General features: G+C 42.1%; 1 protein-coding gene across 2 annotated transcripts; it reads left to right on the top strand.

Annotated features, from left to right (window-relative positions):
* The first annotated feature begins 2988 nt into the window (after nucleotides 1-2988).
* Nucleotides 2989-23011, top strand: LOC137045120 (membrane-spanning 4-domains subfamily A member 4D-like). Of its 2 annotated transcripts, XM_067421617.1 has the most exons (7): nucleotides 2992-3261; nucleotides 8825-8937; nucleotides 9149-9262; nucleotides 9724-9780; nucleotides 9965-10126; nucleotides 18417-18530; nucleotides 19933-23011. In XM_067421617.1, exons 2-7 carry the CDS (start codon nucleotides 8827-8829, stop codon nucleotides 19969-19971), a joined length of 597 nt encoding a protein of 198 aa, XP_067277718.1. In that variant the 5' UTR covers nucleotides 2992-3261; nucleotides 8825-8826; the 3' UTR covers nucleotides 19972-23011. The 2 variants fall into 2 exon arrangements, with proteins under 2 accessions (XP_067277719.1, XP_067277718.1); XM_067421618.1 differs by lacking the exon at nucleotides 9724-9780 and having other exon boundaries at nucleotides 2989-3261.
* Nucleotides 23012-23554: the final 543 nt, after the last annotated feature.

Consider the following 23554-nt stretch of genomic DNA (forward strand, 5'->3'; position numbering starts at 1 on the left):
TGAGGAAATGCCCCGCCACGCCACAATGAAGACAAAGTCCCCCACTCTTCCGACGCTCTCTCTCCTCCCGGAGAGCTACCAACGTCACTCGGGATCTCTCCATTGAAAACGTGACTGGTTGTAGAGAAAAAAACAGCGAACATCTAGTCAAGAATGATCTGCATAGATCGGACTCACCCGTGTATCGCTCTGGCGTTGGCATCCGGTTCTCATGCTGGTTGATGACGTCAGCAGGGTTGTGGAGAACGGACGGCGTGGTTGGCGCAGCTGGCGATCTTAGCTGTTCAATCTGGGTTGAGAGCTCGGACACCTGCGCTACTAATGCCTGCACTGCCTGGGCCGTCGCGGATACCTGTCCCTCCTGACGATCCATCCGTTGTTGACTCGAGGTGAGAAAGTCCTAGAGTTCAGCCATTCTCGCTGGATCCATAAGTGGTCAGTCATTCTGTTACGTGCGTGGGCAGAAAACAGAGGATCCAAATGCGAGTAGAACAAAGATTTATTACTCTCAATGATACAGATGCATAAAGCACAAGAAGTCACGGCAGCGTCGGGAACAGGTCCAATCCAACGGATAAACAGATAAATCCAGATGAATGGCGGCAGGCAAAGCAGCGCAGGCAGGCAATGGGCACACGGGACAGAAGGAATCCTGGAATCCGGAATGAAGCTCACACGTAGGGGAAAGACACACCGACAGACAGGAACCTGCTGGACAACTGCAACGACTGACAACAAAGGTATGTGAGCTCCGTGTATATATGCAGTGGATAATGAGTGCAGCAGGTGACGGTGATCCAATCGCAGTAATCAGTGACCCCGCCTCCAACACAACCACACACACATAGAGAGGAAAGAGACGATGAATTCATGAACCGTGACAGTACAGGTGTTTTGAGATCAACATGTTACACGCTGATGTTTAGAGACATACACAGTGTTTTCACTCTGCCAGGTATTGAGTCCTTCAATTACTTTCAGTTATTGATTTGTGGTTATGCGTTTGTATTATTTAGATAGTTCGCTTTTTCCTATGTTAGTTAGTTAGTTAGTTAGTTAGTTAGTTAGTTAAGCCCTATTCGGACTGGATTAGTTTAACATGGGGACATGGGGGTAAAGTCATTTTACCTCAGGACGTCTGTAATATTAATGGCCAATTCGCACGGGATAAGATGGATAAGACATCTCAGTAAAACTAGCAGAAGTGGGAGGAGTAACTCGCTTTACGCACCTCCTTGACGTCATGTGCGTATGACGTTACCGTTATCACGTGAGCAAACACAACCTGAGCGCCAGTCTGAACTCCGTCTCCAATATATATGTGTTTTAATAAACAGTTAGGTCCAGTCTAACGATTATGATTGGATTATGTTGGTAATAGACACTTTCCTAGAGCTAAAATGTGTTGTGCCTCTAATAAGTGCTTTTGATCTTCTTTTTGCTTTAAATGATATGCGGAAAATACTGGACATTTTCCACAGATTTGTCCCACCACCTACAACGCAACCGAATGCTTCAAGCGCCTCCATGGTCGCAAAAAGTGCTCTTTTTTAACTTTTAAACAGGAAATGACAGAATTTTACCATACATTTTTACAGCAGGTCTATTCGAACGGGATTAGTATTACCTGAGGTAATTTTTCCGGACCTTTTTACAGAAGGTAAAAGTCTCGGTAATCTTTACTGACATTCTCCGTAATGATTACCGAGATGGCACATTCGGACGGGACTAAAATCACGGAGAACCTCTGGTAATATAAACTTTACCCCCACGTCCCCATGTTAATCTAATCCAGTCCGAATAGGGCTTATGTTAGTTAGTTAAAGAGAGAGAATTGTATTTTGGTTTGGCAGTCAGCGTTGTTTGTTTAAGGCGTCGTATATGCTGAAGATCTTGGTTTTGTTTCTACATTTTTCTTTGTTAGTTAATTTGGAGGTTTGGGTTAGTAATAGTTGGTTTTTTGTTTTGATTATTTCATTAATATAATATCAATGAAAGTCTCTTGTTTATTGCTTTTGGTTTTGTGATTATGCCATATGTTCACGTTTATTGGTTCTTTTGAACATATTAAACTTTATTTAATCAATCATGTAAGCTTCACTACATTTTATTTGTGGTTGTTTCGGCTGTTTACACCTCAACAGTTACATCTCACGCAAATGTTGCATCATCATCCCGTTTACATCTTATAGGCACAACTTAACAGTTGGGTAAAAAAGAAAAACTACATAAAGTAAAAATGATTTTGATAACTTTTCCCCCCAAGGGTTCTGTAGATATCCCGATATATTGATAATGTGAATTCCTTTGGCCACAATTACTGTGCTGTGACAGCCCTAGCTGTAACATTACAAAATGTGGACAAAGTGAAATGCTGTGAATACTTACTGGATGCACTGTATACTTATTCGAAGTCGAAGACATCTCTAATTTACTATCTCTGGGGGCCAAATGTCCATGGACCCTTAGAATCGTCCTAACGTTGACCAAACAACCTTCAATGAACACGGGTCCCAGCAGGGTCCATAAACTGGCTGCAATGGCAGCCGAGAAAGATGCTACTGAGCAATCAGACCATAATTAAATGATCCGCACAGCCACTGCTCCTCATGAATGACCATTAACTGGGCTTCAAAAGAAAAACTTCCCTGCTTCTCACCGGCTGATTAACAAACAGAGTTACATGGGTTTGTAGTTTGAGTAAAGGACAGGATTTTCATTCAGCCGTATCACTTTGTATTAAAGATATTTTTATTAAAACAGAGTGTTTTATTTGCAGCACAGTAGTTTCTCAATAAAAACATATATCTTTGGATGACTATGAGGAAAACAAAAATGGACAAAAAGACTGTTTATGTAAAACGTAAATGGGAAGCCACGAACTGGACTGCATCTGGTGCATCTGGATCCAGTTAGTTTGTCATATGAAGCAGCTGTTATCTTTTGGGAGCTGCTTTCACACTCATTGCCTTACAATCTCTCGTTCTCTCTCCTAATCCTTCGTTCTTGCCAGTATTACATGAGTAGTTGAAGAATGCATTACAGCACTGAAATCTCTGCTCTTCCTTTCTCTTCAAGAAGTTGGCCATTGTTTCTGTTTTCTGAGCATTCGGCAGAGATTTGACGTCTTTTCCCAAACATCCTGTCATGACGCCCGTTCTTCCCTCCCTCTGTTTTCTTCCCTCTCTCGGGTTTCTCTTTCCTGTGCTCTTGCACAACTGCCTTGTTTTCATCGTGGTGGTTCATCTCAGACACATGCAGGTATTTAACAAGCTCTCACTTTCACTGTTTGATTGGTTTTCTAATTTTTGATTCAGCATGCTCATGAACTTCAGTCACAGATTTCTGAAATGTAGATCTATCTGAATGAATGTCATACAGAGTTGCTTGTTTTTGATAATCTCTTGAAGTTTGAAGGGTTTAAGCATTAGAATACTTCAGTGCTTGTGCATTATTAATGATCATTAAGATGTTATAGTGTTCAGGTTTGTAGTCAATACTATTGTCAGTGTTGGGGTAAGTTAATTTTAAAAGTAATGCGTTACAATATTGCATTACAGCCTAAACAATGTAACTTATTGCGTTAGTTACTTTTATTGAAAGTAATGTGTTAGATTACTTTTGTGTTACTTTTTCCTCATCTGGAAAGGGCTTGCTTGTTTTTTTAATTAAAAAAAATAATGTTGTGTACATGGTAAGGCCCTTTCACATCAGAAATGAAACGACTAAGCCTCAGGCTGAAAGAAATGCAAATTCACTTCTAGAGGGCGATGCTTAAACAAACCTTTCCTGGTTCGCAGAAGAATAGCACACAGGAGAAGAAAGTTCAACACTCAATAAAAACAAATATAGCTACAAGCAGGAATTAACAGGGGTTCAAGAGTTTTAAAGCCTTTAAGCTAATAAGTTAAAAGGTATTATGTTTTATTTAGCAAGCATAACCACTTAAAACATAGAAGGAAAGGAAAATGCCATTTACAGCCAATACAGGCAATTTATCATAGGAAATAGTAGTTTTTGTGAGCTTTTTAACAGTTATGGCACCACCTATGGTCTTATGTCCACAAAGTTTGCATGCTTGTTTAGAGTCATAATTGGCATGTGCTCACCTAATACTGACTACGTTTACATGGACAGCAGTAATCTAATTATTGACCTTATTCTAAATAAAACAATATTCTGATTACGGTGTTTACATGAGTTGCTTTTAGAGTACTCCGTTCATGTTCCCATTTTACATGTGATAGAACATAGATCGATTATGGCACGTCATTACATCTCCATGCTACGCTATGTTCTCCAACATCCAATCATAGCGTGACTTTGGCAAGTCTGTTCATTTTATGTGCTCAGGAAACCCGCTGTCACTTCACCTGCGGGTGTCGCTGTTGGACAGTGTTACTTTACATTAAGAAGTATAACAAAACATGCGTTTTTATAATGTTTTATATAGCTACATTTATGTTGATTTATTTTTTTAATATTATGTATTGCCTCTGTTTGTTTGTTTTTGAAGAGACACTGCCCCTCTTTCCTCCTTATTGACAGCCTACCTTTAGAATAATAGCTTTGATTAATTATGAAAAAGGTTTAAAAATCATGACTCTTTGGATTGTTTTTCCTGCCGTCGAGCCACAGGCGTTCACTGAATGACCCATCTGGTTTGCGATTACAGATACAAACTTATTGTATTTTACTTTTACAATGAGCATAATAATTACAACAAAAATAAAAATAGAGAAAGAGGACGCAGTGTTCACAATGAACAGTCAAGTAAAACACACACCGCCCATAGCAATGACGTTTATGGCAACGACTTTTCAGACTGACAGAACGCGACTTTTCCACCATTTGTTACTGTTTTGTACACGTTGTTATATTAAGTATAATTCCAATTTTGTTTTATTGGCCACAATATTATCGATGATTGTTGAAAGGGGCACTTTTGATTAATTTTCAAAAAGGGCAGAGGCTCCAACCCACAAAGCCTCCCCTCTGCACTTCTCTGTTGTGCGTAACGTTATGTGTCCTGTCACAAAATGCGGTGAAATCTCCGACATGACATTAATAGTTAGATTAAGGTGTGTACATGTCTCTGATAATGCGACTAAAATAGGCATACTCCACATGTCTTAATCCGATTTATGTTTAGTTAGATTATGACTTTAATCAGATTAAGGTAATTAGAAATCGCTGTCTACATGGTAGCCTCTTAATCAGAGTATTGTCTTAATCAGATTAATATCGGAGTATTGTTGTCCATGTAAACGTAGTCACTGTGAAGTTTTTGTTTAGGATTTATACTCTTTTTGTGGTTTGCCAGACCCATTTTCTTAGTGGCCCCATTATAGCTATCCAAATGCCAAAGATTATTTTTTTATTTTTTTTGATAATTATTGACCTAGAAAGTCTAGATAATATATCTGCAGTGGTTTTTTATTTGAGTTTGAGGCAAAACCATAGGACTAGTTTGTAAAAGTTGGTTTTTGATCTCCAATATTTAATGAAAGGTTTGATTCACAGTGGTGGTCCTAGAGGCAAAATTGCTCAGAATGAGGAGTTCTACCATATGGTATGAAGGTCGTGGGTGGCTGTTAACCTTGTCCAACAACTGCTTAAACTTAATTTGCCATTGCCAGCTGTGTTTTTCCAGATAAGGAAATAGAACTGGGAAAGACACTGCATGCCAATTTTCAAGTCAATCAGACTTAAGGTTGCGTTCTTATAGCCATTTATATATTTTTTCCTTGTTATTGCGCCACCAAGTGGCCAGTCGCTGCATGCTTTTCCACAAGACCACAGAATAAGCTCTTACATACACTATGTGTGCCAAGTTTGGTGTAAATCAATGGTGTAGTCTACGTGATATGCAGATATACGCCGTATACCCACTAGGAAAGGTCAAGTTTTTCTGTACAACCACTTTAAAAAAAATTTCACATATTCATTCATAAATTCACACAGTCTGTGTTGCGAAGCGACGGGGATCAAATCACAGAATCCATTTACAAATGGAACTTACCGTATAAAGCCATTTTCTGATTTAATACATTAGAAGTAGGCAATACAATAAATCAAATCTCGATATGGACTACTAGTCTCAGTGGATATTAAAGCTCAAAAAGACTGCTATTTACAGCTGTTCTGCACATCTCTGTGAATGAGCACTGCAGTTTTGTCTACTACACATGTGGTGTTTTCAACCTCTGCCATCTTACTTACCATCTGAGGGCATGGAGTCATGAACTTCATCGCACAGCTACAAACCCTATTACTAAAAAGTTGGGACACTGTACAAATTGTGAATAAAAGAGGAATGCAATAATTTACAAATCTCATAAACGTATATTTTCTTCACAGTAGAATATAGATAACATATCAAATGTTGAAAGTGAGTCATTTTGAAATGTCATGCCAAATATTGGCTCATTTTGGATTTCATGAGAGCTACACATTCCAAAATATTTGGACAGGTAAGAGGCCGGAAAAGTTAAATGTACATATAAGGAACAGCTGGAGGACCAATTTGCAACTATTAGGTCAATTGACAACATGATTGGGTATAAAAAGAGCCTCTCAGAGTGGCAGTGTCTCTCAGAAGTCAAGATGGGCAGAGGATCACCAATTCCCCCAATGCTGCAGCGGACAATAGTGGAGCAATATCAGAAAGGAGTTTCTCAGAGAAAAATTGCAAAGAGTTTAAAGTTATCATCATCTGCAGTGCATAATATCATCCAAAGATTCAGAGAATCTGGAACAATCTCTGTGTGTAAGGGTCAAGGGTCAAAACCAAACTGGATGCCTGTGATCTTCAGCCTTAGACGGCACTGCATCACATACAGGAATGCTACTGTAATGGACATCACAACATGGGCTCAGGAATACTTCCAGAAAACATTGGTGAACACAATCCACCGTGCCATTCGCCGTCGCCGGCTATAACTCTATAGATCAAAGAAGAAGCCATATCTAAACATGATCCAGAAGCGCAGGCGTTTCCTCTGGGCCAAGGCTCATTTAAAATGGACTGTGGCAAAGTGGAAAACTGTTCTGGGGTTAGACGAATCAAAATTTGAAGTTCTTCTTAAAAAACTGGGACGCCATGTCATCCGGACTAAAGAGGACAAGGACAACCCAAGTTGTTCTCAGCGCTCAGTTCAGAAGCTGCATATCTCTGATGGTATGGGGTTCATGAGTGTGTGTGGCATGGGCAGCTTACACATCTGGAAAGGCCATCAATGCTGAACGGTATATCCAAGTTCTAGAACAACATATGCTCCATCCAGAAGTCGTCTCTTTCAGGGAAGACCTTGCATTCTCCAACATGACAATGCCAGAGCACACACTGCATCTATTACAACATCATGGCTGCGCAGAAGAAGGATCCGGCACTGAAATGGCCAGCCTGCAGTCCAGATCTTTCACCACTAGAAAACATTTGGCGCATCATAAAGAGGAAGATGCGACAAAGAAGACCTAAGACACTTGAGCAACTAGAAGCCTGTATTAGACAAGAATGGACAACATTCCTATTCCTAAACTTGAGCAGCTCGTCTCCTCAGTCCCCAGACGTTTGCAGACTGATATAAAAAGAAGAGGGGTGACACACAGGGGGAAACATGGCCTTGGCACAACTTTTCTGAGATGTATTGATGCCATGAAATTTAAAATCAACCTTATTTTTCTCTTAAAATTATATTTTTTCTTGATAAGAAAATTATAAGTTTTAAACATTTGATATGTCATCTATGTTGTATTCAAACTATTGAAAATTGAAACTTCCACATCACTGCATTCTGTTTTTATTCACAGTTTGTACAGTGTTCCAACTTTCTTGAAATCGGGTTTGTAACTAAATACACTTTCTTTCAAAATTGAACAATTTTGAAACATCAGCACTTCTTGAGCTGAATTGAGGTGGACGATGACATTAATGAGTTCTGAATTAACCTAACCTTCATAATTTATTAATTTTACTCTGTTATTGAACTGTTGAATTATGACACAATTGTCTGTTTAGAGCTGTCTTACTGTAATGGTTTGCCTGAGGCTCATTGATTTCATCACTAGATGGTGTTATTTCTCCCCAGATTAATTCTCCTTTGTTAAATGGTTGTTATGGTGTCGACTCACTCCTAATGAAGAACCCTGTTCAAGGCCTCACTGCCTTTTGTTCTTGTTCAGTCCTGATGTTGGCCTAAGTGTTGTCATTCCTCTGGATTTTTTGGGTTTGAGACGTTTCCTGCCGTCTGTTTTGTTCATGGATTGTAGGTTTTTGTTACCTTTTTGTACATTTCTGGATTTATCTTTCTAGACTGAAGTCTAAGAAGATCTTTTCTGTCTGGATTACCCTTTTTGTAATGCCCATCAATGAGTGTTTGAGTTTCCTTGTAGCACATTCACCTAAAATGCTAACCAAGACTTTTACTAATGTTTAGTTGTTTTCCCACTGAAGTAAAGAGCTAACGATAAAACTCAGACTTTTGGGGATTTACTGTTCCTTATTCCTCTGCATTCGGGTTCAACCTCCATCAGTGGTGGAGTGGTTAGCATCAAGGACTCACTCACTCACACACACACACACACACACACACACACACACACACACACACACACACACACACACCGGAGACATGAGTCCAATCCCCAGCTGGATCAGAACACCTTACAGCAGAATTATAATTTTTTCTCATATTTTGTTAGATTCAGTCGGTTCAGTCTTTCACCCCCTCTGGCGATATCTTGAGATACGGCCTAATGTTTTCTCCATTAAGAGCTTCTTAAAAAGGCCTTGAGTAAAGATGTTAATATAATTATTCTGCAGTGATGTTGGAGGATCGAGCAGCCACAGCAGATGCTTCAGAGCCGATCAGCATGGTGACGGGCGGCAGTAAACCTCTGCACCACTTCCTCAAAGGACAACCCAAGTGCATCGGAGTGAGACACACAACACCTTCCTTTCAGATTAACAAAACTAATCAAGATCATTCAGGAATCAACAGATTAACAGCTATTTAATTGCATATCACATATACAAAAAAACTTCTGCATTCGAAAGTATGTGTCCCTCCCATTACTGGTGAAGATGAGCAACATTAGTCTCCTGAGAGGCGTCTCATATGTGTTTGTCTGTTTCCATGTGTCCAAGATTGTGCTGGTGATGATGGGTGTATGTCTGGTCATGTTTGGAATAGCCTTAAATGGGCAAGTAAAACTCATCACCTTTGAAGAAAGGTTGACCCCCTTCTGGCTCGGGACCCTGGTATGTTCTCTTGTGACTTTTACTCTTGTGACTGATATTAGCATGTTTTGCATTGAAAGATCTTTAACTACTTCGGAGGAAACATCTAAGCCACAACAAGCTACACTATTGAACTACGCCTCTACAGAACTAGCCTAATGTTTCCTGACAACAAAATCACTGGATTGGATCGTCACATTTGAAAACCATTGGTCTACAGATTATATATGAGATTATTCAACTCAATGTTCTAATCGTAATATATATATATATATTTTTTCAAACTGACCAAATGAAAATCTGCTATATCCAGTACAACTGGCATCAAACCACTTTTTTGGGGCCCTTTAAACCTTTACGTTTAGTTGGTACATATCATGCCCTATTCACTCATTTTAGTCCATTTTACAATTTAACTGTAATGGCATATCATTTAAGTTGACAAAATTACAGTTTTGCTCACAACAATTCCTTTTTTGCAGTTCTGTATGTGTGGCCTTTTGTATATCCTGTCTGAATGCAACCCCTCCAAAAAGTTTGTAAGTGTCTGCTTAGCCTTTGAGTTTCACTATTTGTTCTCATTAATAATTTGGAGAATGCTTGCATCCTAACAACACAATTTTCTATATGTGTTTCTTTGTAGATGTAGTTCTTTAAAGTGTACTATTATTGCTTTTAATATTTTTTTTACATGTTGTTTTTTTCTGAATTGATTGCTCACAGATCACAGCCAGCTTGGCTTTGAGTATCATCTCAACCATTGCAGCGATCTGTGCTTGTGTGCAATTCGGCAGATCCATCTTTGAGATCAAGATTTGTCATGTGGCTCAAATCATGGGAGATCCGAACTCAACGGAGGAGATGCGTCACTTTGATCAATTTTTAGTGAGAGCTTTTATTGATTTATTTGCTAACACTTTAGAATAATGCTCTGTTAATAAGGATTAACTACACAGGATAGTTAATCCACATAATAACACCATATTAACACTAACTGCTATTAACTAATGATTAGTAACTTAAGTAATAGCACTCAGCAGAATAGGTAGTTCACTATAAGCTTATCAGTAACAACTTTTTTTTTCCAAATCTCCCAAAGGACTACTATAAACCCGATTCCAAAAAAGTTGGGACACTGTACAAATTGTGAATAAAAGAGGAATGCAATATATTTTTTAAATCTCATAAACAAGTTTTATTCACAATAGAATATAGATAACATATCAAATGTTGAAAGTGAGACATTTTGAAATGTCATGCCAAATATTGGCTCATTTTGGATTTCATGAGAGCTACACATTCCAAAAAAGTTGGGACAGGTCGCAATAAGAGGCCGGAAAAGTTAAATGTACACATAAGGAACAGCTGGAGGACCAATTTGCAACTTATTAGGTCAATTGACAACATGATTGGGTATAAAAAGAGCCTCTCAGAGTAGTAGTGTCTCTCAGAAGTCAAGATGGGCAGAGGATCACCAATTCCCCCAATGCTGCGGCGAACAATAGTGGAGCAATATCAAAAATGAGTTTCTCTGAGAAAAATTCCAAAGAGTTTGAAGTTATCATCATCTACAGTGCATAATATCATCCAAAGATTCAGAGAATCTGGAACAATCTCTGTGCGTTAGAGTCAAGGCCGGAAAACGGCTCAGGTTATGTATATAACCCTTGTTCCCTGAGAGGGAACGAGCACTGCGTCGGAATGGGGATGCTCCCTAAGCATCAGCGAATCTGAAGTCTGAATAGAAACTAGTCCAATCCGATTGGCGTGCGTGATGACGTCATTGTGACGGCGTACCCGGAAGTATAAAAGGGGAGCCGGCGCATAATGGCGGCAGTTTTTTGCTCTGAAGCATGCGCTCCAGGCGTGCCGAGGTGTGGCGGCGTGACGCAGTGCTCGTTCCCTCTCAGGGAACAAGGGTTATATACATAACCCGAGCCGTTCCCTTATAAGGGGAACTTCCCACTGCGTCGGAACAAAGAAATGGGGATGAGTACCCACTAGGCCACACCGAGGGTAGCGCCTGCCCTAGTGTGAAACCAGAAACTGGGCACAACTAGGACTGGAGCACCCTAGCACCAGCCGTTGCAGGGTGATCCAGGCTGTAAAACCTCATAAAAGTGTGTGGGGTGGCCCACCCAGCTGCCTCACAGATATCCTGTAAGGGGACCCCAGAAAGGAGGGCCACTGAAGAGGCCATGCCTCTGGTGGAATGAGCCCTCACGGCCAAGGGTGAAGGCAAACTGCGCACCCGATAGGCCATGGTTATAGCCTGGACAATCCAATTACTAATTGTCTGAGTAGAAGCAGGCAACCCTTTCTTGGGTGAACTGAAACACACTAACAGCTGCTGAGATCTCCTCCATTGTGCAGACTTCTCCAAATAAACTCTAAGTGCCCTAACCGGGCAGAGTAGGTGAAGCCTCCCTTCTTCCGCCGTCACGTGAGGCGGAGGATGAAATGCTCGCAGAACCAAAGACATGACCACCCTTGATGGGACCTTAGGCACGTAGCCCGGCCTAGGATGTAAAATGGCCTTTACTCCACCCGGGGCAAACTCCAGGCAAGTTGGCGTTACCGCCAAGGCCTGGAGATCTCCCACTCTCCTAAGAGTGGCAATAGCGAGGAGAAAAGCTACCTTAGAGGTCAGGTGCTTCGGTTCTGCCAGCTCCAGTGGCTCAAAGGGGGCCTCAGCCAACCCTCCGAGAACCACTGCCAGGTCCCAGGTAGGAACTCTGGACTGAGCCACAGGCCTCATCCTCCGAGCCCCACGGAGGAACTGTACAACCAGCTGGTGCCTATCCAGAGGCCCATCACCCAGAGGTGTGTGGAAAGCCGCAATGGCAGCCACGTACACCTTGGATGTGGAAGGGGCCAGACCCAAGGGTTCCAAATCTCTGGCCGGGGGTGAAATATTGTGCCCCCCGCCTGAGACAGGAGATCCCTCCTCAGAGGAATCTGCCACAGGTGACCTGCCAGCAGAGCTATCATGTCTGAGAACCAAACCCGAGTCGGCCAATGGGGCGCCACCAGAAGTAGGCTGACCCCCTGTTGACGAACCCTCTCCAGGACTCCCGGGAGCAGAGCAATCGGGGGAATGCATACAGACGCAGCCTCGGCCACGTCTGTACCATGGCATCCAACCCCAGCGGGTTTCACACTAGGGAAAACCACAGTGGACAGTGGGACGTCTCTTGAGACGCAAACAGGTCCACTTCCACTGGGCCGAACCTCTCGCATATGGCCTCCACCACCTCTGGGTGGAGCCGCCACTCCCTGGGCCTCAGCCCCTGCCTTGACAGGATGTCTGCTCCCTGATTTTGGACCCCCGGGACATACATTGCTCTGATGGACAACAGTTTCCCTTGGGACCACAGGAGAATCAGATGCGCCAGTCTGCATAGAGGGCGCGATCTCAACCCTCCCTGGTGATTGAGGTACCGTCCATGACCGCGCCCAAACCAGTGAGGGAGGCCTCTGTTGAAATGGATTTCCGGCAACAGGATGCTCCCAGCACTGGCCCCTGGGACAGAAACCAAGGTTTCTTCCATATGACTAGGGAACGAAGGCATCTGCACGTTACACTGATCATACGGAACGGATTCCCTCTGGGGGAAAAACCCTTGGTTTTCAGCCACCACTGGAGGGGTCTCATGTGTAGCAGGCCGAACGGTATCACGTTGGACGCTGCTGCCATGTTCCCCAGCACTCTCTGAAAGTGCTTCACAGTGATGCTGTGGCCTAACTTTATTCCTGAGACCATCGCCCGTACGGTCTCGACTCGCGCGGGAGACAATTGTGCCCGCATCGTAGTCGAATCCCATACGATCCCTAGGAACGTAATCCTCTGGGATGATGTCAACACACTCTTCTTCGTGTCTCAGCCCCAAGCACTTTATGTGGGCCAGAACGACATCTCGATGCCGGACTGCCATGTCGTACGACTGGGCCAATATGAGCCAGTCGCCGATATAATTCAGTACACGGATGCCCAGAAGCCTCATTGGAGCTAGAGCTGCATCCATGCACTTCGTGAATGTACGTGGGGAGAGGGCTAGGCCGAAGGGAAGTACTCGATATTGGTACGCTTCGCCCCCGAAAGCGAACCTCAGGAACTTCCTGTGACACGGAAGGATGGGGATATGGAAATATGCGTCCTTCAGATCTATCGTGACGAACCAGTCCTCAGACTGGATCTGACCCACGATGATGGGAATCGTGAGCATTTTGAATCTGAACCTCCTTAGAGACCGATTCAAATGCCGCAGATCTAGAATTGGACGTAACCCCCCATCCTTTTTGGGAACTATAAAGTATCGGCTGTAGAACTCGGACTCCCTTTCCAGCGGAGGAACCTGTTCTATGGCTTCCTTCGCCAGTAAGGATTTTACTTCACCTGAAGGACATTCCTTAGATCGCCTTTAGGATCGGATGGCTGCTGGTGAGAGCGCCGCCTCTGTTGCCAAGCTCCTGGAGGAGAGGCTCTAGAGGCGACGCTCTCCTTCTGCATCTGCCGATGCGAGAAGCTGGCAGACGGCTGAGGCTGCCCGCTAGGGCCAGCCTTCCCTGGTTTAGAGCGGCGAGGGAGGAATTGCTGGAAGGCCGCTGACTGCTTCTTCGCCTCCTGGTGTCTGGAGACCACGGCGTTAACCGTGTCCCCAAACAAACCAGAAGGTAAGATCGGGGAGTCCAGGAGAAAAGATCTATCCATCTCCTTTGTCTCCGACAAATTCAGCCAGAGATGCCTCTCCACAGTTACCATACCAGCTAAGGAGCGGCCAATGGCACGGGCCGTCTCCTCGGTAATGCGGAGAGACAAATCTGCAGCCTTCCGCAGCTCTAAAATGGCCTCCGGAGAGGGACCTTCTCCCTCGTCCAGCTCTTTCAGGAGGTCGGCCTGGTAGGCCTGCAGAATGGAAAGAGTGTGCAGTGAACTACCAGCCCGCCCAGCCGCCATTTAAGCCTTGCCCACCAAAGCCGAGGTGTCACGACAGGGTTTGGTGGGCAGCACCGAAGCTTTCAGGGACGATGCCGATTCGGGCAAATGATAGCTCGCGAGAGCATCCTCCACACGCGGCATCGCCCCATAGCCCGCCTCCCGTGCCCCCAGAACATTGGAATAATCCAACACTGGGGGAATGGAAACACGCGAGGAGTAGGGCGTCTTCCACGATCTGGGAAGAAAGGTAAGCCCCGGTACGGTGTTTGGAACCAGTGCGAAAGAAACCGGTCGTCCAGCCTGCTGGGTGGCTTGACTTCCTGCATTTCTTGTGGCCACTCGATCTTTAATTTGGCCACCGCCCGGGTCAACACCTCAACCAGCTCCTCATGGGCGGGCGGATGAAACGTACAATTTCCCGCTTCATCCCCCGCCTCGATGCCCGCACCCTCCGGCTCCTCAGAACCGGAGAGAACGAGCATCGGACCCTCCACCCCGGGGGAAGACGCCGCAGAGCGGGCTTCCACACGGGGAGGAAGATCCTCGGAACTGTCAGAGGAGGATTGGGAAAGTGCCGCAGCAGTCCCAAAACCCTCTGACAAGTCCTGCTGTGAGCCCCATGATCTGCGACGCCGAGCCGCCTCAGCGACCGCGGGTCCAGAACAAAAGGGGCTCATGAGGCTGGCCGGTCTCATCAAACACGGCCAGCCGAGAGCGGAGCAATCTGAGTGTCAGCCGCTCACATTGTTCACAGGCGGCTCCCTCGAGAGCCGCCCAAGCGTGCTGAACACCCAGACACTGAACACAAAGCATGGGTGTATCCGAGCCCGAGATGTAATGAGGGCAAGGATGCACACACTGCTTGAATTCTCTCTCCATTCTCACTTTTTAAACTACTTTCACACACACTTCACTCGCAACTGGACAAAACAACAGTAAATAGACAGACAATGTACAGAGAGCACCTGCTGAAGAGCAAAGACTGCCGCCATTATGTGCCGGCTCCCTTTTTATACTTCCGGGTACGCCGTCACAATGACGTCGTTCCGACGCAGTGGGAAGTTCCCTCAATAAGGGAACCAAACTGGATGCCTGTGATCTTCAGCCTTAGACGGCACTGCATCACATACAGGAATGCTACTGTAATGGACATCACAACATGGGCTCAGGAATACTTCCAGAAAACATTGTTGAACACAATCCACCGTGCCATTCGCCGTCACCGGCTAAAACTCTATAGGTCAAAAAAGAAGCCATATCTAAACATGATCCAGAAGCACAGGCGTTTCCTGTGGGCCAAGGCTAATTTAAAATGGACTGTGGCAAAGTGGAAAACTGTTCTGTGGTAAGACGAATCAAAATTTGAAATTCTTTTTGGAAAACTGGGACGCCATGTCATCTGGACTAAAGAGGACAAAGACAACCCAAGTTGTTTTTAGCGCTCAGTTCAGAAGCTGCATCTCTGATGGTATGGGGTTCATGAGTGTGTGTAACATGGGCAGCTTACACATCTGGAAAGGCACCATCAATGCTGAAAGGTATATCCAAGTTCTAGAACAACATATGCTCTATACTTTCAGGGAAGACCTTGCATTCTCCATGACAATGCCAGACCACATACTGCATCAATTACAACATCATGGCTGCGTAGAAGAAGGATCCGGCACTGAAATGGCCAGCCTGCAGTCCAGATCTTTCACCCACAGAAAACATTTGGCGCATCATAAACAGGAAGATGCGACAAAGAAGACCTAAGACAGTTGAGCAACTAGAAGCCTGTATTAGACAAGAATGGGACAACATTCCTATTCCTAAACTTGAGCAACTTGTCTCCTCAGTCCCCAAACATTTGCATAGTGTTATTAAAAGAAGAGGGGATGCCACACAGGGGGAAACATGGCCTTTTCCAAACTTTTTTGAGATGTGTTGATGCCATGAAATTTAAAATCAACTTATTTTTCCTCTAATCTGATACATTTTCTCATTTTAAACATTTGATATGTCATCTATGTGCATTCTGCATTCTGAATATAAAATATTGAAATTTGAAACTTCCACATCATTGCATTCTGGTTTTATTACAATTTGTACAGTGTCCCAACTTGTATGGAATTGGGTTTTTAATATTCCCCTCTATGTTAGGGTCTGAAGTAGAATTGTATGCTCCCCTGTGGATGGTTTGATTGGTTGTTGAAGGGTGAAAAAAATTATGTAGGACAGTATAGATTCCCTCTACTTCGTTTGCCTCCCTCCCCAACTACTGTTGGGTCTTAAAGTAAGGATGTATGCTCCCCTTTTGATTGGTGCTTTATAGGCCTCTATAGCATGACCCATGTTCAAGAACCTGTAGAGGTAGACTACCTAAAGGGTATCCCGCCTTGTTATCGTTTGCATATTAAAGCTAGCTCTGAAGTAAAGCACTAGCTATAGTGGGTGCTGGAGAAATGCCTTTATTTGAGTCAGGGTTGAACTGCACTTCCCCAGTCTATTGGGGTTTAAAGTAGGGCATAAGCTCTCCTGTGGTCTCCTTGGATTTGAAATATTGTGGATGAGTAAATGGCAAACTGCAGCCTGGCTTTCTAAATAGTAGTTATGGTGTCCCTAAGGGTTGATGTGGGGTCAATGAAATTAGTGGGCAATAAATTGTCCCTCTTCTTTATTTACCTCCCTCCCCAACTACTGTTGGGTTTTGAGGGTGGGGAGACCTGCTACCTTTGGATGGGTATGAGCTGCCCTTCCCCCAGTTACATTGGGATCTTTACAGAGAGCCTAAGCTCCCCTGCAACGCCCTTGGGGTTTATAGCCTGGGGGATAAGAGTTATTGGAAAAACAGCATTATGTCCTACTCTTGTTCGCCTCCCTTTTCTGATTAAGGGTAAGGATATATGCTCTCCCTTGGATGACTGGCAATACTGAAGGTTTTAGCCTGTGCAGCAAAATAAGTCACTCACTCTTTGTCTATGCTGAGGTGCTAATTATTGAGGTTTGTAGCACCTTGCATGCTCCCTTTGGTAGGCTGCTCAAGTACCCCCATTAGGGTACTGTCTATTATGATGGGCAGTTCACAAGAGTTCCTCTACTGTTGGGTCTTAAATAAGGGATGCATGTTCCTCTTTAGAAAGATAAATCTATAGGTATTTCCATTGTTATCAATGTTCAAGAACTGATGAGTAGAGGAAGATCACATAGGGCGTCTCTCCGTTATTGATGTATTCCATAGTTTAGCCATTTACTATAGTCTGTCCTAGAGAAGTTCCTTTTCTCAAGTCAGGGTATGAGTTGCTCTCCCCTAATTACAATAGAATATTTAAGTAGAGAATAATCTCCTTTGAGTTTTCCTTGTGGTTTTGAGTTTGGGTGACAAGACTTTTGGGCAAACTATAATATGCATTCTTTTGTTTGCCCCTTCCTCAAAAGTGAAGGGTTGAATGACTGGTAATACTGAAGAAATTGGGAATGCTCCTTTCAGTAGTCCGCTCCCTAAGAGCAATGTTGAAATACTGCTGAGATATACCAAGCATAGCTGAGGCTTGGGCCCATATAAGGTTGAGGTCTGTCCCGCATGGGAGGGAGGAAGGTATAACAGCTAGGACTTTCCTTGCTATGGAGTATAGAAGTTTGGGTTTTCTCATAGTGTCTGGGGATACTGGCTTAGGGAGAAGAATCACTATATGAGTCACATGGGATGTGTGGGGTTGATTCCATGGGGACGAATCACTTCTGGCTCAACTTACACTTTGCCCACTTTGTTTGCGTATATTCACAGCTTAGTGAAGCAGGCATTTCTTCAGCATGGTGTAGTGGGTATTGGTTCCCCATAGCATCAACTCCTTGACACAGCATCAAATGCTCTACTTTGAGAGGGAACATTTCCCTTGGGCTTGCCTCTGTGTGTCCTTCAGATAAAAGAGTTGATGACATGTAACTCAGGAGCACTCCATGTGTGACGCCATAGACTGTGCCAATTATTATTAGTGTTGGCATGCATGTGCATCAGACACATTATGATAAATATAAATCAAAATAAGAGTGTAAAACCATTCATTCTTACGGGAAGAAGAAGGCGGGAACCGGCAAATGCTCAAACTTTTAACCTAAAGTGTGTTTTGTTTATTACATTGCTGTTAAAACTCCCTTTGCGACATTTATTTTTAAGAGTTTAGTAAATAAGTGATTATGACTATGCAGTTTTAATACATTACTATATAAACAGAAACTCTCATGTCTTTTCCACAGATACCCTTTGACAAAATACACCAAGTGTTCTTCTCTCACAGCTTGATAGGAGGGATTCTGCTTGTGACCATGTCGTTCTTTGCCCGGGCGGCGCTTAAGTCCAGCAGGACTCAGGTAATCTCACCTGCACAGCCTCTGTTCCTTCTGTCCAACACCAAAGGAGAAAAGCTTCTATATAGATGGCTCTGTCAGGCGCTTCATATATACTAGAACCTTTTAGGTGTTCCCATAAAGGTATCACTTTATGGATTTAGTGTTAATTCATTCATTTTGTTTTATTACACAGCTCATAAACATACTTTATAGCTAGACAAATGGAAATAACATGTTAACCATGTTTTTTTAACATTTTTCCTTATTCAGAACCTTTTTGGCAAAAAAAAATTTATGTCAAGAACCCTAGAGTTCTATATAGAACCTTATAGAACCTTTTTTCCAAGAGTGAAATCTGGGTTTTAGCTCTTTTCTGATCATGGACAGTGAAAAAGAAAGAAAGAAAGAAAGAAAGAAAGAAAGAAAGAAAGAAAGAAAGAAAGAAAGAAAGAAAGAAAGAAAGAAAGAAAGAAAGAAAGAAAGAAAGAAAAAGAAAGAAATTACCAGTGGGTTTTTTTTTAAGTTGCCATAATTTTGGATGATTTTCACAAAACTTTCATGGTCCCTGAATATTTTGCAATATGTCAAAAGAAAGAACAGAGAATCTGCTTTTAAACAAAAAAAACAATCTGTTTTATTCTAGCTTCATGGATTATTATTTTATTACCATTGTTCCATAGAAAAGCAAAACTTTTAGAAAAAACCTGAGAAACATTTTAATCAGATTCAGAGCGATGATCAAAACACAGGTGGAGTATATGGAGTCCAGCAACACCCCAAAGATTCACAGTCCTAGAGCTCGTCCTGGGGCGGCATTTCATTCAGTAACATTAGGCAGTTTTGATTTATATGCTGTTTAATGTTGGTGATCACATTATATTTTATGTGTGTCAGCAGTGCTTTTATCACTTGTTTCTGCTTTGCCTATGTTTGGATCAGGAGATTCTGTACTCTTTTAAAAGAGGTGTAATAGCGTCCCCTATTGTATAACAATGAAAACATTGATTGATGAAAAATGTCCATCAATGGCAGGGAAAAAGTCATGACAAGGGTAACACTTTAATGATGATTTAATGGGTTAACATTAGTTATTGCATTAATAGACTTATAATGAGCTGTATATTTTACAGCATTTATTAACTAATGTTAATAAATCAAACCTTATTGTAAATTGTTACCATAAACTATTTTACAAAAACTACATTAATAGGTGAACTATAGAGTGTATATCAACATGATTTTCCTTTACATTAATACAATGTAGACTTTATAATATAATATAATCTCTCTGGAATACTTGAAATTTAGCATTCATCAAACAATAGTTTAGCCTTCGGTTTATTTTGCCATAATGACCGTCTGGCTGTACGTTTTCCTGACACCAATGAAAGAATGTTTATGGATGATTTTCTTGTCTCTGCAGACTGTTGTTGTCATGAGGAACCTGCCGTCAGCGGAGTGAACAAACCCAGATTATCTGAACATCCATTTCATAGATGTGAAGAAGGAGCCGGGGTTTTTCACTGATAATCATCCGTGATCTTTAAAGGACATTCGAATGTTTAGTGTGAATGATACCTTCAATATAATATACTATGCATCCAGAAAGTTTTTACAGCCTCAGGTCTTTTTTAGTATGATTCTACAAGCTTAGCACACCTGTTTTTGGGCAGTTTCTCCCATTCTTCTTTGCAGGACCTCTCAAGCTCCATCCAGATGGATAGGGAGCGTCGTTCATTTTCAGATCTCTCCAGAGATGTTCAATCAGACACAAGTATAGGCTCTGGCTTGGCCGCTTAAGGACATTCACAGAGTTGTCCCATAGTCACTCCTTTGTTATCTTGGCTTAGGGTCGTTGTCCCGTTGGAAGAACGTTTGCCCCAGTCTGAAGTCCGGAGTGCTCTGGAGTAGGTTTTCATCAAGGATGTCTCTGCACATTACTGCATTCATCTTTCCCACAATCCTAACTAGTCCCCCAGTTCCTGAAAAACACCCCCACAGCATGATGCTGCCACCACCATGCTTCACTGTAGGGATGGGATTGGCCAGGTAATGAGCGGTGCCTGGTTTCCTCCAGATATGACACTTGCCATTCAGGCCAAAGTGTTCAGTCTTTGTTTCATCAGACCAGAGAATTTAGTTTCTCATGGTCTGAGAGTCCTTCCGGAGCCTTTAGGCAAACTCCAGCCGGGCTGTCATGTGCCATACTCTGCCATACAGGCCTGATTGGTGGAGAGCTGCAGAGATGGTTGTTCTTCTGGAAGCTTCTCTTTCCACAGAGAAAGGCTGGAGCTCTGTCAGAGTAACCATCGGGTTATTCCTCCCTAAAAAAAGGCCCTTCTCCCGGATCCTTCAGTTCAGCCAGACGTCAGCTTTAGGAAGAGTCCTGGTGGTCTAAACTTCCTCCATGTACAGATGATGGAGGCCACTGTGCTCATTGAGACCTTCAGCTGCAGAAATGCTTCTTTACCTTTCCCCAGATCTGTGCTTCCTTACAATCCTGTCTCAGAGGTCTACAGACAATCCTTTGGACTTAATGGCTTGGTTTGTGCTCTGACATGCACTGTTAACTGTGGGACCTCATATAGACAGGTGTGTGCCTCTCCAAATCATGTCCAGTTAGCTGAATAGACCACAGGTGGACTCCATTCAAGCTGTAGAAACATCTGAAGGCAGTGGAAACAGGAGCACCTGAGCTCAATGTTGAGTGTAATGGCTGTGAATACTTATGGACATGTCATTTTTGTTGTTTTTTTATTTTTAATACATTTGCAAAGATTTCAAACAAACTTATTTCACGTTGTCATTACGGGGTATTGTTTGTAGAATTGAGGAAAATGCTGAATTGAATCCATTTTGGAATAAGGCTGTAACACAACACAATGTTAAAAAAGTTTCCGGATGCACTGTACCTACAATATCTTGTTTTCCTGCTCAAATATCTAAACATTCTTAAACCAAGATACATTTTTACAACAAACAAATTATTTTTAGTTCAATTCCTTTTCTTACCCAATTGGCAAATATTTGTTCTTGTTGTAAGCTTAAACTCAGTTTTGATACTTTTTAAAATATAAAAACTTTATATATAAAATATAAAGACTTAATATCTTGAGTAATTTTGCTTCTCCAGTAAAGGTATCTTGATTTAAGAGTTTAGATAATTGTGCTGAAAACAAGACAGAAACACGAAGGATGAACAGAATTTTTTGCAGTGTAATAAAACAAAGCAATTGGCTATTTTTCAATTCTTTGGCACATTGACACAAAACCACATTGAATCGTAGCTATATACTGTGAGGACATTTATCACACTTTGAACTCTTTGCGATACAATTTTATTTTTTTACTATGTTGTGTATTACATTTTGTCTAGGACAGAGAGGTTTTGAACATTTGTTTGTTTGATTGATATATCTGTATAATTCAGAAGAACAGAAGACATTCTGCTCAAGTGATATCAACCTCTTTAACAGCTAACATCACACAGTGTTAATGTGTATTTAAATGTAACATCAGTCTCTGTAATTTGATCACAAGTGTGTGTGATCCAAACAGTAATGCATGACAGTGATGTACAGATATGATATAGTACAGGTTATGTTGTTATTTAATTTCATGTATTCATTCAAACAGACACAGCAAATATGTTGCAATTACTACTTGTGCTCATAGCGATATTCATTGTAATCAGGTACTGAATTTCCCTTGAAACATCTCAATCTGAACATTATCATCATCATATGTATCATCATATACAATGTCTCCTTACACTTGTAATTGGATGATTGGACAGATGTTAATACCAGCTGAAGAACTATATTCTGCCCCATATATTAATATACCATAATCTACTACCTGGGGCCTATAAGATTAATATACTTGTTAATATATTACAGCAGGAATACTCCTTGTACAAGTGTATTTTAAGGGTGATTTTTATTTTCTCATTTGCTATTGTGTATCCATTTTTCATACTTGACTAAAGGGGTCATATAATGTCATTTTTATACAAGTTAATATGATTCTTCAGTGTCTAAATGAAAACTTTGTAATATACTTTAATTAAAAATTCTCATTAATATTGTAAGAAGTAATTTTACCTGTTCAAAAACAGCTCTGTTTTCAGCAAGCCATTTCAGTGTATACGGCTTTAAATGATGAATGACCCCGCCCCTCTGTTCTGTGGGCTGCCTGAGGAGTGTTGCCATTGACAACAGTAGAGGCGAAAGAATGGCTACACGAGTCTCTGACGGTCTCTGAGGAGATCTGTGCAACTTTATCAATATGAACCGGAGTCGGACCGGGACAAGACGACAGCTCCAACAACATTCAACATTTAAGGCTAAACAGGACGTTTCTGAATAGCTGGTTAATGTAATGTCACTTTGATCTATCTTTATGTACTGGCAGGGTAATGTTAGCGTGAATGCTATGTGTTTACTGATGTGTACGTTATTGATTTTACACCTAATGCTAATAAAAAAGTTTTTTTCTGTTAATGTCGGTTTGTCAGTGATGCGTAATGTTATTTATGCATTGTAATAACTTAAAACACAATATACTTTTTTACAGTAATAGACACCGTTATAAACCATCTACATAATTAAGCTTAGTGTTACCACGTCCACGTTAACTTTAAAACCAGCATACACAGTTTGCAATAACACAATAAGCATAACGTGTTGCTCATTATAAACGTGAGATTGTGAATTATATTGAGAACGTCATACATAGAAAGCATACCGTAATTTAATTTACCCTGTAAACTTTAGCTGCAGTTTATCGTGAAGCATTTCAAACTACTCTCACTTCTTCTGGAGGGGCAGCAGGAACACACACAGCTGGTATAGATCTGAATCTTTATTCAGGAGCAGCTTCTTAGCAAAACCTGGTTCTGTCACAGACACGCCAGGCTCCCACGTCACAGACACTCCACGATCACTGTCACCTGAGTTTTAATTACGCACACCTGAGGCACATCACCACGCCCATCACCAGTAGCATAAAAGATACACACACGCACCCAGTCACTGTCCAGTCTC

Source organism: Pseudorasbora parva, chromosome 17, assembly GCF_024679245.1.
Source record: "Pseudorasbora parva isolate DD20220531a chromosome 17, ASM2467924v1, whole genome shotgun sequence".
Taxonomy (NCBI): Eukaryota; Metazoa; Chordata; class Actinopteri; order Cypriniformes; family Gobionidae; genus Pseudorasbora; species Pseudorasbora parva.